The sequence below is a fragment of the Phocoena phocoena genome, chromosome 9 (assembly GCF_963924675.1).
Source record: "Phocoena phocoena chromosome 9, mPhoPho1.1, whole genome shotgun sequence".
Classification (NCBI taxonomy): domain Eukaryota; kingdom Metazoa; phylum Chordata; class Mammalia; order Artiodactyla; family Phocoenidae; genus Phocoena; species Phocoena phocoena.
Window position 1 is genome coordinate 93,892,411 of NC_089227.1, and position 13,505 is coordinate 93,905,915.

Consider the following 13,505-nt stretch of genomic DNA (forward strand, 5'->3'; position numbering starts at 1 on the left):
GGGTAGAGAAGGCAGGACAGGAACATCTATTTCTCTCCTTAACATAAGAACCTCGTTAAAAAAAGAAATATCTAGAATCATTTCTCTGAGTCCTAAACAAAAAGAAAGACACCATCAGTACAACATACCAGGATATGTTACTTTTTCTTAATAGTCTTTGTTCTTTGTCTTCTAGGATATGAATGAAGTCTCCAACTTCGTGGATGGTTCAGTTTCAGGATGTTCCACAAACAATCTAAATTATCCCCCATTCACTCCCAGTAAGTGCTGATTAGTTTGATTAAAATGGCAATGAATATCTGGTATTTTAAATCCATAAGGATATATATGAATAACCTGGCAAGAGATTTTTTACATAAATTGCATAGGAGAAGGAAAATGTGGGTACTATATAAAGAAAACTAGGAAAGAAAATCAAAACACTCTATGCTTTCCTAAATGAGGCATAAATTCAAAAGGGGCAATCAATCTAGTCCTTCTACCTACATCTGAGCTGTTTCTGTTCCAGAGAAGATATGGTGCAGAAGCCAGAGGTTAGTGGTTAGTTCATTTTCCTCTCAAGTGTGTACCCAAATAGGTTAGGGCTAACCAGAGAGAGACTAGGTAACCAGGTTAGGTCTTCATATGAAGGTCAAGTCTGGTAATGTCAAGAAGAACAGATGTCAGTGAAGAACAGATTTGGACCATAAAATGAAAGGAAGCCAGAACCCATTGGTAGGGTGGGAGGGAAGAGGGGGGCGGGTCAACATCAGAGTCAGTGAGTATGATGCTAGTGAGTTCTGACTGAACTTTGAACAACAGTGTATCCCAGGGTGTGGCCCTGGAATCACAGCATTTATTGTAGTTTGAAGAAATCTAGAGGCTCACAGATAAATTGTATCTTGATTAAGAAAGGAATGAGCTGCTAGAATTATAGCATCTTATGAAAACTTCCAGTCTGATGGAAAAATAGGAAATTAGGGCAGTTGGGTCAGGATCAAATGCTGAGAGACTCAGATGGGAGGCTTCATTCTTTTGGTGATAGAAACTATTTAAGTTTTAGAGGGAAACATAACAGTCAAATGGTTTTAGAAATATTGATCTGGCATTAATGTGTGCTTCTAATGTGAATTAGAAGATCAGTAGATCAGAGTTAAATAAGCCATTAAGAAAACAATTGCAATGATTAAGACAAAGGTAATTTGGATCTGAACCATAGTGGTGCAAGGGGAGCAGAAAAGATTGGATGAATGAAAGAGAGATTGGTCAGTCATCCCTTATGACAGCTTAGAGAAAGGGTGAGAAATTAATTTACGCTTTCATCTAATATTTTTATTCTTGGACCACTTAATTTAGCTCAGTTTGAAGACTTCAGATCTAACTTCAAGTCTAACTAGATCCACTTACTTCCAAATACTTGCCTCTGGTCACCTGTGCACCCAGGTGGGAGAATGTGTATGGGTCAGCACAATTTTTTTGTATATCAGAGAAACTACTGAAAGTATATATCCTTCTGATAGTGAGGAAGCTGTATGATCATTTCCAGGATGGCCACAAAAAATGCCTGCCTAGGGAGCCACAATTTCAGGTGATAGTCGAGAAACAGGGAATATGCATCTCAGGCTCTCATTGACTGATCCCTCTTTTGTCATAGGAATCCTGGATGGGTACCTGTTCTGCAAGAGTCTCTGCATGGATGCAGTACAGCACTGGGGCAAGCAATACGATGTCCACAATCTGTATGGCTACTCCATGGCAATTGCCACAGCAGAGTAAGGCCATTATTGCTATGGACTTAATATATGATCAGATTTACTTAATACATGATCAAATTCTTAGTCTCACTAGATGCCGGTTGCCAGTGTGTTATTTTTAAGAACTCAGCAAGGGAGATTGGTTCAAGATGGCGGAGTAGAAGGACGTGTGCTCACTTCCTCTTGCAAGGGCATCAGAATCACAACTAACTGCTGAACAATCATTGACAGGAAGACACTGGAACTCACCAAAAAAGACACCCCACATCCAAAGACAAAGAAGAAGCCTCAATGAGACAGTAGGAGGGACGCAATCATAATAAAATCAAATCCCATAACCACTGGGTGGGTGACTCACAAACTGGAGAGCATTTATACCACAGAAGTACACCCACTGGAGTGAAGGTTCTGAGCCCCACGTCAAGCTTCCGAAGCTGGGGGTCTGGCAATGGGAGGACGAATTCCCAGAGAATCAGACTTTGCAGGCTAGTGGGATTTGATTGCAGGACTTCGACAGGACTGGGGGGAACAGAGACTCCAGTCTCACAGGGCACACGCAAAGTAGTGTGCGTATCAGGACCCAGGGGGAAGGAGCAGTGACCCCATAGGAGACTGAACCAGACATACCTGCTAGTGTTGGAGGGTTTCCTGCAGAGGCGGGTGGCAGCTGTGGCTCACCACAGGGACTAGGACACTGGCAGCAGAAGTTCTGGGAAGTACTTATTGGCTTGAGCCCTCCGCCATTAGCCCCACCAAAAAGCCTGTAGTCTCCAGTGCAGGGTCACCTCAGGTCAAACAACCAACAAGGAGGGAACTCAGCCCCACCCATCAGCAGACAAGCAGATTAAAGTTTTACTGAGTTCTGTCCACCAGAGCAAAACCCAGCTCGGCCTACCACCAGTCCCTCCCATCAGGAAGCTTGCACAAGCCTCTTAAGATAGCCTCATCCACCAGAGGGCATACAGCAGAAGCAAGAAGAACTACAATCCTGCAGCCTGTGGAACGAAAACCACATTCACAGAAAGATAGACAAAATGAAAAGGCAGAGGACCATGTACCAGATGAAGGAACAAGATAAAAACCCAGAAAAACAACTAAATGAAGTGGAGATAGGGAACCTTCCAGAAAAAGAATTCAGAATAATGATAATGAAGATGATCCAGGACCTTGGAAAAAGAATGGAGGCAAAGATCGAGAAGATGCAAGAAATGTTTAAAAAAGACCTAGAAGAATTAAAGAACAAATAAACAGAGATGAACAATACAATAACTGAAATGAAAAATACACTAGAAGGAATGAATAGCAGAATAACTGAGGCAGAAGAACGGATAAGTGACCTGGAAGGCAGAATGGTGGAAATCACTGCTGCAGGACAGATTAAAGAAAAAAGAATGAAAAGAAATGAAGACAGCCTAAGAGACCTCTGGGACAACATTAAACGCACCAACATTCACACTATAGGGGTCCCAGAAGGAGAAGAGTGAGCGAAAGGACCCAAGAAAATGTTTTGAAGAGATCATAGTCGAAAACTTCCCTAACATGGGAAAGGAAATAGCCACCCAAGTCCAGGAAGTGCAGAGAGTCCCAGGTAGGATAAACCCAAGGAGAAACACACTGAGACACATAGTAATCAAACTGACAAAAATTAAAGACAGAGAAAAATTATTAAAAGCAACAGGGGAAAAACAACCTACAAGGGAACTCCCATTAAGGTTAACAGCTGATTTCTCAGCAGAAACTCTACAAGGCAGAAGGGAGTGGCACCATATATTTAAAGTGATGAAAGAGAAGAAACTACAACCAGGATTACTCTACCTGGCAAGGATCTCATTCAGATTCGATGGAGAAATCAAAAGCTTTACAGACAAGCAAAAGCTAAGATAATTCAGCACCACCAAACCAGGTCTACAACAAATGCAAAAGGAACTTCTCTAAGTGGGAAACAGAAGAGAAGGAAAAGACCTACAAAAACAAACTCAAAACAATTAAGAAAATGGTAATAGGAAAATACATATCGATAATTACCTTAAATGTAAGTGGATTAAGTGCTCCAACCAAAAGACACAGGCTCCCTGAATGGATACAAAAACAAGACCCATATATATGCTGTCTACAAGAGACCCACTTCAGACCTAGGGACACATACAGACTGAAAGTGAAGGGATAGAAAAAGATATTCCATGCAAATGGAAATCAAAAGAAAACTGGAGTAGTAATACTCATATCAGATAAAATAGACTTTAAAATAAGAATGTTACAAGAGACAAGGAAGGACACTACATAATGATCAAAGGGATCAGTCCAAGAAGAAGATATAACAATTGTAAAAATATATACACCCAACATAGGAGCACCTCAATACAAAAGGCAAATGCTAACAGCTATAAAAGAGGAAATTGACAGTAACACAATAATAGTGGGGGACTTTGACACCTCACTTATAACAATGGACAGATCATCCAGATAGAAAATTAATAAGGAAACACAAGCTTTAAATGATACAACAGACCAGATAGGTTTAATTGATATTTATAGGACAGTCCATCCCAAAACAGCATATTACCCTTTCTTCTCAAGTGCACATGGAACATTCTCCAGGACAGATCATGTCTGGGGTCATAAATCAAGCCTCAGTAAATTTAAGAAAAATTGAAATCATATCAAGCATCTTTTCCGACCACAACGCTATAAGATTAGAATTAAATTACAGGGGAAAAATGTAAAAAACACAAACACAGGGAGGCTAAACAATACGTTGCTAAATAACCAAGAGATCACTGAAGAAGTCAAAGAGGAAACCAAAAAATGCCTAGAGACAAATGACAATTAAAACACGGATGCAGCAAAAGCAGTTCTAAGAGGGAAGTTTATAACAATACAGTCCTACCTCAAGAAACAAGAAAAATCTCAAATAAACAATCTAACCTTATATCTAAAGGAACTAGAGAAAGAAGAGCAAACAAAACCCAAAGTTAGTAGAAGGAAAGAAATCATGCATATCAGAGCAGAAACAAATGAAATAGAAACAAAGAAAACAATAGCAAAGATCAATAAAACTAAAAGCTGGTTCTTTGAGAAGATAAACAAAATTGATAAACCATTAGCCAGACTCAACAAGAAAAAGAAGGAGAGGACTCAAATCAATAAAATTAGAAATGAAAAAGGAGAAGTTACAACAGACACTGCAGAAATACAAAGCATCCTAAGAGACTACTACAAGCAACTCTATGTCAATACAATGGACAACCTGGAAGAAATGGACAAATTCTTAGAAAGGTATAACCTTCCAAGACTGAACCAGGAAGAAATAGAAAATATGAACAGACAAATCACAAGTAATGAAATTGAAACTGTGATTAAAAATTTTCCAACAAACAAAAGTCCAGGACCAGATGGCTTCACAGGTGAATTCTATCAAACATTTAGAGAAGAGCTAACACCCATCCTTCTCAGATTCTTGCAAAAAATTGCAGAGGAATGAACACTCCCAAACTCATTCTATGAGGCCACCATAATCCTGATACCAAAACCAGACAAAGATACTACAAAAAAAAGAAAATTACAGACCAATATCACTGATGAATATAGATGCAAAAATCCTCAACAAAATACTAGCAAACACAATCCAACAACACATTAAAAAGATCATACACCATGATCAAGTAGGATTTATCCCAGGAAAGCAAGGATTCTTCCATATATGCAAATCAATCAATGTGATACACCATATTAACAAATTGAAGGATGAAAACCATATGATCATCTCAATAGATGCAGAAAAAGCTTTTGACAAAATTCAGCACCCATTTATGATAAAAGCTCTCCAGAAAATGGGCCTAGAGGGAACCTACTTCAACATGATAAAGGCCATATATGACAAACCCACAACCAACATCATTCTCAGTGGTGAAAAACTGAAACCATTTTCTCTAAGATTATGAACAAGACAAGGTTGCCCACTCTCACCACTATTATTCAACAGTTTTGGAAGTTTTAGCCACAGCAATCAGAGAAGAAAAAGAAATAAAAGGAATACAAATTGGAAAAGAAGAAGTAAAATTGTCATTGTTTGCAGATGACAAGATACTATACATACAGTATCCTAAAGATACTTCCAGAAAACTACTAGAGCTAATCAATGAATTTGATAAAGTAGCAGGATACAAAATTAATGCACAGAAATCTCTTGCATTCCTATACACTAACAACAAAAAATCTGAAAGAGAAATTAAGGAAATGTTTACCATTTACCATTGCAACAAAAAGAATAAAATATCTAGGAATAAACCTACCTATGGAGACAAAAGACCTGTATGCAGAAAACTATAAGACACTGATGAAAGAAATTAAAGACAATACAAACAGACGGAAAGATATACCATGTATTTGGATCGGAAGACTCAACATTGTGAAAATGACTATACTATCCAAAGCAATCTGCAGATTCAGTGCAATCCCTATCAAACTACCAATGGCATTCTTCACAAAACTAGAACAAAAAATTGCATAATTTGTATGGAAACACAAAAGACCTTGAGTAGTCAATGCAGTATTGAGAAAGAAAAACGGAGCTGGAGGAATTAGGCTCCCTGCCTTCAGACTATACTACAAAGCTACAGTGATGAAGACAGTATGGTACTGGCACAAAAACAGAAATAGAGATCAATGGAACAGGATAGAAAGCCCAGAGATAAACCCACACACCTATGGTCAACTAATTTATGACAAAGGAGGCAAGGATATACAATGGAGAAAAGACAGCCTCTTCAATAAGTGGTGCTGGGAAAACTGGACAGGTACATGTGAAAGAATGAAATTAGAACACTCCCTAACACCATACACAAAAATAAACTCACAATGGATTAAAGACCTAAATGTAAGACAAGACACTGTAAAAATCTTAGAGGGAAACATAGGAAGAACACTCTTTGACATAAATCACTGCAAATTATTTTTCACCCATCTCCCAGAGTAATGGAAATAAAAACAAAAATAAACAAATAGGACCTAATGAAACGTAAAAGCTTTTGCACATCAAAGGAAACTATAAACAAGATGATAAGACAGCCCTCAGAATGGGAGAAAATATTTGCAAACGAATCAACGGACAAAGGATTAATCTCCAAAATACATAAACAGCTCATGCAGCTCAATATTAAAAAAAGAAACAACCCAATCCAAAATGGGCAGAAGACCTAAATAGACATTTCTCTAAAGACATACAGATGGCCAAGAGGCACATGAAAAGCTGCTCAACATCTCTAATTATTAGAGAAATGCAAATCAAAACTACAATGAGGTATCACCTCACACCATTTAGAATGGGCATCATCAGAAAATTTACAAACAACAAATGCTGGAGAGGGTGTGGAGAAAAGGGAACCCTCTTGCACTGTTGGTGGGAATGTAAATTGATACAGCCACTATGGAGAACAGTATGGAGGTTCCTTAAAAAACTAAAAATAGAATTACCATATGACCCAGCAATCCCACTAGTGAGCCTTTACCCAGAGAAAACCATAATTCAGAAAGACACATGCACCCCAATGTTCTTTGCAGCACTATTTATGATAGCCAGGTCATGGAAGCAACCTAAATGCCCATCAACAGACGAATGGATAGAGAAGATATGGTGCATATATACAATGGAATATTACTCAGCCATAAAAAAGAACGAAATTGGGTCATTTGTTGAGACGTGGATGGACCTAGAGACTATCATACAGAGTGAAGTAAGTCAGAAAGAGAAAAACAAATATCGTATATTAACGCATATATGTTGAATCTAGAAAAATGGTACAGATGAAGACACATATAGAGAACAAACGTATGGACACCAAGGGGGGAAGGCAGGGTGGTGGTGGTGGGATGAATTGGGAAGTTGGGATGGACATGTATACACTGATGTGTATAAAATAGATAACTAATAAGAACTTGCTATATTAAAAAAAAATCAGCAATACAGAAAAAAGAATGTAAAAACAAAATTCGGCAAGATAAGTATGGTTGTTATTATTGAATGAAGAAAATCCTGATCACATTGGGAGGAAGGAATCCAATAAGTATTTGTGTACTGTGTATAATGAAAGAAAGAATGAATAAATGAATGAATGAAAGGTTGGAAGAAAGGGAAGTAATTTGACCAAGGTGAAACAGCTAATAAAATGTAAGAGCAAAATTTGGATTCATTTCTGCATGAGTCCAAGGCCCATGTATTTTCCTCTCTGCCATACTGTTATAGACTGGTGTATGGAGGGTTAAGTAACTTATAGACTTCATGTGCTTTGGGGTTTTAGGTACTGGCTCAGTATCCTTCTACTGAACTTTGAAATTATGGAGTTAATAATGTACATAAAATGTCTAAAACAAAACAAAATATAAACATACTCAGTGGTACAGTCTGCTCCCAACAGCAACTCTAACTCTACAGGAGAGAGCTAGAAGGGAAGAGTGCGGTATTAACTTGAGATCCTCGATATTATCACTCTGTCCTCTGGGCTAAGGCACGCTAAGGTCACACATTGACTCCCTAAGTCTCTCTCCCTCTCTAGAGCTGTCAAGACTGTGTTCCCTAACAAGAGAAGCTTCATTTTAACCCGTTCTACCTTTGCGGGGTCTGGCAAGTTTGCAGCCCACTGGTTAGGAGACAACGCAGCCACCTGGAATGACCTTCGATGGTCCATCCCTGGCATGCTCGAGTTCAGCCTTTTTGGTATCCCAATGGTGAGTCCACATCCCAGTCCCCAGAATGCCTCATGCTAGAAGTTTTTCAAATGATAAAGCTCCCCTCTACTGCCCTCCATGGCCCAGGGATTTAAAGTCTGGAGGGTTATGTGCTTCATCCACATCAGTATGACACTGATACCACGACATTCTTTCCTGTACTGCCTTATAAGGATAGAAGGTGCAAGCTTGAAGTGGTAGTGTTGGAATTTTTTTTTTTTAAGTACAACATACGCACAAAAAAGTGTACATGTCCTTAAGGTTACAGTTGGCATCTTTTAGTTAAATTTAGCGTATCTGTTTATTGAGCTCTTACTTCGAGCAAGGCATTGAGCTAGGTATGCATGGTGAGGGTGGAGAGAAACATAAATATAGTAACAGAAACACCTTCCTTCCGCACACCCCCAAAGTCTCTCAGTCTCTCTCTCTCTCTCTCTCTCTCTCTCCACACACACACACACACACACACACACACACACACACAATTATGACAAGCTAGGGTAAAAGTGCAAACAGGAACATATCATTTAAATGTTAAAAGAAATCCTGAGAAAAGTACTTAACAACTGTAACAAGATTACAAGGAAAAATGGGAGTCCCGGGAGGGAGTAAATAGTAACTTCATGCAAAAGATGGCACTTGAGTTTAACCTTGAAAGTGGGTATGTTTTATCAGACTGATGGGGAGGAGGTCATTTTAAGACTGAGAAATTTTAAGACTGAGACCAGCAAGTGGCAGAATTTGAGTGTCCCTAAGGATTGGAGTGTAGGACTGAAATGAGAAATGATGCTGGAAAGGTGGGTTGGAACCAGGTTTTGAGGTGTTAGTAGGGCAGGCAGCAGGAGACCCTGGGGATTTTTGAATAGATGAATGACCTGATCAGAATTAGGCTTTGGAAAATTAATTCTCCTAGTGCTGTGGTCAAAGTAATAATATCAACGGTATTTCTAGTTGCTATTCACCAAAAAACTATTGCGCATCAAGTGTTTTACTTCCATTATCTCATTTACTAAAACCCTAGAGTGCCCACTTTAACAAAATGAGGAAACTGAGGCACAGAAGTGTTAAGTAATTCATTTGCATTCACCTGGCAGTACAGAGTGGACATAGGATTTAGCCCAGTTCCATCACACAGAAGTAGCCTTCTCAGGAAGAGGTTAGTACAGCCAAGTACAGCTGGTAGGTCCCTGGTAGAAAGCAAAGCCCAGGAGCAGGGGGTGGTAATGGAAGTGAGGTACACATGCCGTCGCTGTCTGTGTGTCCTTCCAGGTGGGTTCTGACATATGTGGCTTTACATTGGATGCTTCCGAAGAGCTCTGCAGGAGGTGGATGCAGCTGGGAGCGTTCTATCCATTTTCCAGGAATCACAATGGCCAAGGCTACAAGGTAAGTCTCCCAGGAGATATGATCAAAATAGACTTGGTATACATGAGGACTGGATCTACCTGCATCCTGTCCGGGAGATCCGTTGAGCCAGCTTCCTACCTGGTGCTTCACGTAGGCTAACTGGGACCACCGTTTGCAATTAACCAGGACTCACGATGCACCATTAAAATGCCCTCTGCCGACACAACCCCTGCTACCTCTACCGCGGCAGTCAAGGAAACGGCGAGTGTGTGAAGGTTTTTAATCAAACCTTTATACACTTTATTTGCATTGCTCATTTTGTAGTGAAAATCAAATGAGGAAATACTTCAAAGTTATTTAAATGGCAGTCTACTGAGAGCACCCATAGAATGAATGAGGGGGGATGCAGTGCAGGGTGAAGAATGGCCACTTAACTTGGTGGAATGATCTCCCTTTGCCCAACCCTACTGCTCAGAGGCAAAGTTTGCAAGGTAGGCCCCAGGTCTTGCAGGAACAAAACTCTTGGTTGTGATGAATGGGGTCTGATATCTCCAGAGGCTTTTCTTATTTGTAACCAGGTGTCAATTGCAACCTCTCGTTTCTTCCCAGGCCCAGGATCCTGCCTCCTTTGGAGCTGACTCTCTGCTGTTGAATTCCTCCAGGCACTACCTTACCATCCGCTATGCTCTATTGCCCTATCTCTACACCCTCTTCTACCGTGCTCACAGCCAGGGGAACACGGTGGCCAGGCCCCTTCTGCATGAGTAAGTTCACCTAGCCCAAAGGAATTTTGTTAATGTAACTGGGTGACATTGACTGTATCATCAAATATAAGAGTGAAGGGACTTCCCTGGTGGTCCAGCGGGTAAGACTCTGCACTCCCAATGAAGGGGGCCTGGGTTCAATCCCTGGTCGGGAAACTAGATCCTGCATGCAAGTCAAAACCAAGAATTCTCACTCAACTAAGAGTCTACATGCCGCAACGAAGATCCCGTGAGCTGCAACTAAGACCGGCAGCATCCTAAATGAATAAACAAATATTAAAAAAAAAATGAGTGGGGCATCCCTGGTGGTGCAGTGGTTGAGAGTCCGCCTGCCGATGCAGAGGACACGGGTTCGTGCCCCAGTCCGGGAAGATCACACATGCTGCGGAGCAGCTGGGCCTGTGAGCTATGGCTGCTGGTCCTGCGCGTCCGGAGCCTGTGCTCCGCAACGGGAGAGGCCGCAACAGTGAGAGGCCCGCGTACTGCAAAGAAAATGAGTGAAATTAAAAAATCCAAACAGTTACTCAGATATATTTTTTTAACTTGAATAATGAGTTGGTATTTGCAAGGCTATTGCTGCCTATGTACTATTTTAGGTATATTTAAGTATTATAGCCTGTTCCCTTTTGGGGAGACAACTAGACTAAAAGTTGTGGAATTTGGGGTCTTTGTTCCACCAACTAACTCTATACCTTAGACAAATCGTTTAAGTTCTTTCATCCTTAGTTTCTTTAACCTTAATTTAAAGGATTTGATAGCTTGAACCTGATGGTCGCTTTTGTAATGCACCATGTTCCAGCTCTAGGTCATTTACATACTAATAAGAATAGTATGGAGGATTTTCCTGAATTCAGAATTTTTATTGTCAGCCAATGAGTATCTCTAATTTGACTCTAAAAAAAGAACACTTAAGAGACTTTCCTTAAAGCTGGCCACTTAGTATGAACTGATGCCTCTATAATATTAGCCGGCAAATAGTTCTGGGGTTTCCAGGCAACCCTGTTTCGGGGCTGGAATCTCGGGGAAGCTACTGTGAGGCACCGGGGAAATTTAAGCTTGGTGGAGATTTGTAGTAGGAGAGTGTGTGTCCTCGCTTCCTAGCTAATGCTGTGGGACCCTCTGGTGGCTGCAGAGTGAGTAGCTCTGCAGTGGGGTTTGCTTTCTTATGACCGGCCCTGGCAGAATAAGGAGCCGGAAGCCTTGTTTAGAAACCCGATTATTGAAGATGGTGCTGGGAAGTGTACGGAACTGGCTTGAGACGGAGGCTGTGATTTAGGTGAGGACCCTGCCCCAGTCGCTCATGCCTTTGGTAGCATTTCTCAGGGCTTGAACAGTGGGAACAGTAATGCTCTGTGTACATGATGCAAAAAAAAAAAAAAAAGCATGAAAATAGAGATATTAGGTTGAACTATGTTTGATGCTATGTAGATAAAAGCCTCAACCAGTTTTATTGGTTGGCTTTTAAGTGAATTCATTCTAACAGTTTTGAGCACAGATATTCTGAAAGTCAAAGTGCTTGGATATTGGAGGATATACTTGCTGGTCATCAATGGGGGCATCTTTGAGGTCTATGTTGGTCATATCATAGAAAAAGAAAAAAGTAACCCAGGTCTCGCTCATTAAAAATTAACAAAATAATTTTATAGTCTACGAAAAAGAGACTTTTTCTTGTCAAAATCAAAATAGAGTTAATTCCCTTCTGTGTCTGACATTTTAGGCCCTCAGGCATATATTATTATAATATATATTATATATTCATTATTGTGGGTAAGTTCTTGCTATCTCCCAGAATTCTCTATTAAAGGTAGGTATCCTAAAAGAGAAAAAAGTTTTTGTCTGCTTTTTTTGGGTGATCAGATCTAGTTCCTTTTGGATAGTCAGCTGAAGTTTTAAAATGTCTTGCTTGTTTTACTTATTTTTTTAAGGGAGATATGACAAATAAAATTATAGCCTGGAACCTGCCTTAGCATAGAGATACTGAAATAGGAACTTCCGTCCAAATTGGGGAAAGAATAGGAGGGTGCAGGGGCTAGGGAAAGTGGATCTGCCTGCAGGAGTGGGGAGACAGGGATTGAATAGGTGTCACGGAATAATTTTGGGAATTTGCCCCAGGCAGGGAGCCTGCAAGTCTTAGACAGGCTTGGGGGAGAGCTGCCAGAAAGCACCGGCCCAAATGTCATTGAACATTTCTCTCTCTAGGTTCTACGAGGACAGCAACACTTGGGATGTGCAGCAACAGTTTTTATGGGGGCCCGGCCTCCTCATCACTCCGGTTCTGGCTGAGGCAAGTGTTCCCGCCGAGACACACTGGTAGTCCCTGGTCTTGCTCCTGGTAACTCCAGACTCCTCTCTTCTTGGAACCCTTTGTCCTCTTTCTATTCCAAACCCATTTCCAACATCTGTGGCTGGGGCAGCCTTGAAGACGGTGTGTTGGAGTTTGGGGAAGATGGGTATTTGATGGGTACACATTTTTGTCGCTAGAAGTCTTTTGTCCTTGACCAAGTTTCCAATCAGTATAGAAGCATCTACGGGTGACTCTGGGTTTAAGAATTGTCCTATGTGTTGTCAGATTCTCATAGCAGATCATGACTTGTTCCAGGATGCAGAGGCAGGAGGGAGCAGTGACCCAGCACTCACTCTAAGGTCAGGGTGATCTGGGTGTGTTTGTTGTCTCTGCCACTTGGTACCAGTTCCATCTGGGGGAAATTATGTGCTGCTTCCTCAGCTGTAAGATGAGATAATAATAGTATGTATCACTGGAGAGTATTGGGAAGATTAAATGAGGTACGCAGTGTAAAGCTGGAATTTTTTTTTAATTATTCAAAATCCCACCCTCCAGCCCTGCCCTCTCAAGCCCAGCTTCACAGCACTGATGGCTCACGGCACTGCACGTCCTTTCCTCCAAGCAGAACTTGCCTCTCAACCAGTGAAGGGAGTC

General features: G+C 40.7%; 1 protein-coding gene across 1 annotated transcript in view; it reads left to right on the plus strand.

Annotated features, from left to right (window-relative positions):
• The window catches only part of LOC136127961 (maltase-glucoamylase-like), a 76,970-nt gene that overhangs the window by 21,259 nt on the left and 42,206 nt on the right, over nucleotides 1-13,505 (plus strand). The window contains exons 13-18 of the mRNA XM_065883596.1: nucleotides 176-260; nucleotides 1,634-1,751; nucleotides 8,285-8,456; nucleotides 9,726-9,842; nucleotides 10,413-10,567; nucleotides 12,767-12,851. Of these exons, the coding sequence (XP_065739668.1) occupies nucleotides 176-260; nucleotides 1,634-1,751; nucleotides 8,285-8,456; nucleotides 9,726-9,842; nucleotides 10,413-10,567; nucleotides 12,767-12,851 (732 nt within the window). The remainder of the gene's footprint in view (nucleotides 1-175; nucleotides 261-1,633; nucleotides 1,752-8,284; nucleotides 8,457-9,725; nucleotides 9,843-10,412; nucleotides 10,568-12,766; nucleotides 12,852-13,505) is intronic.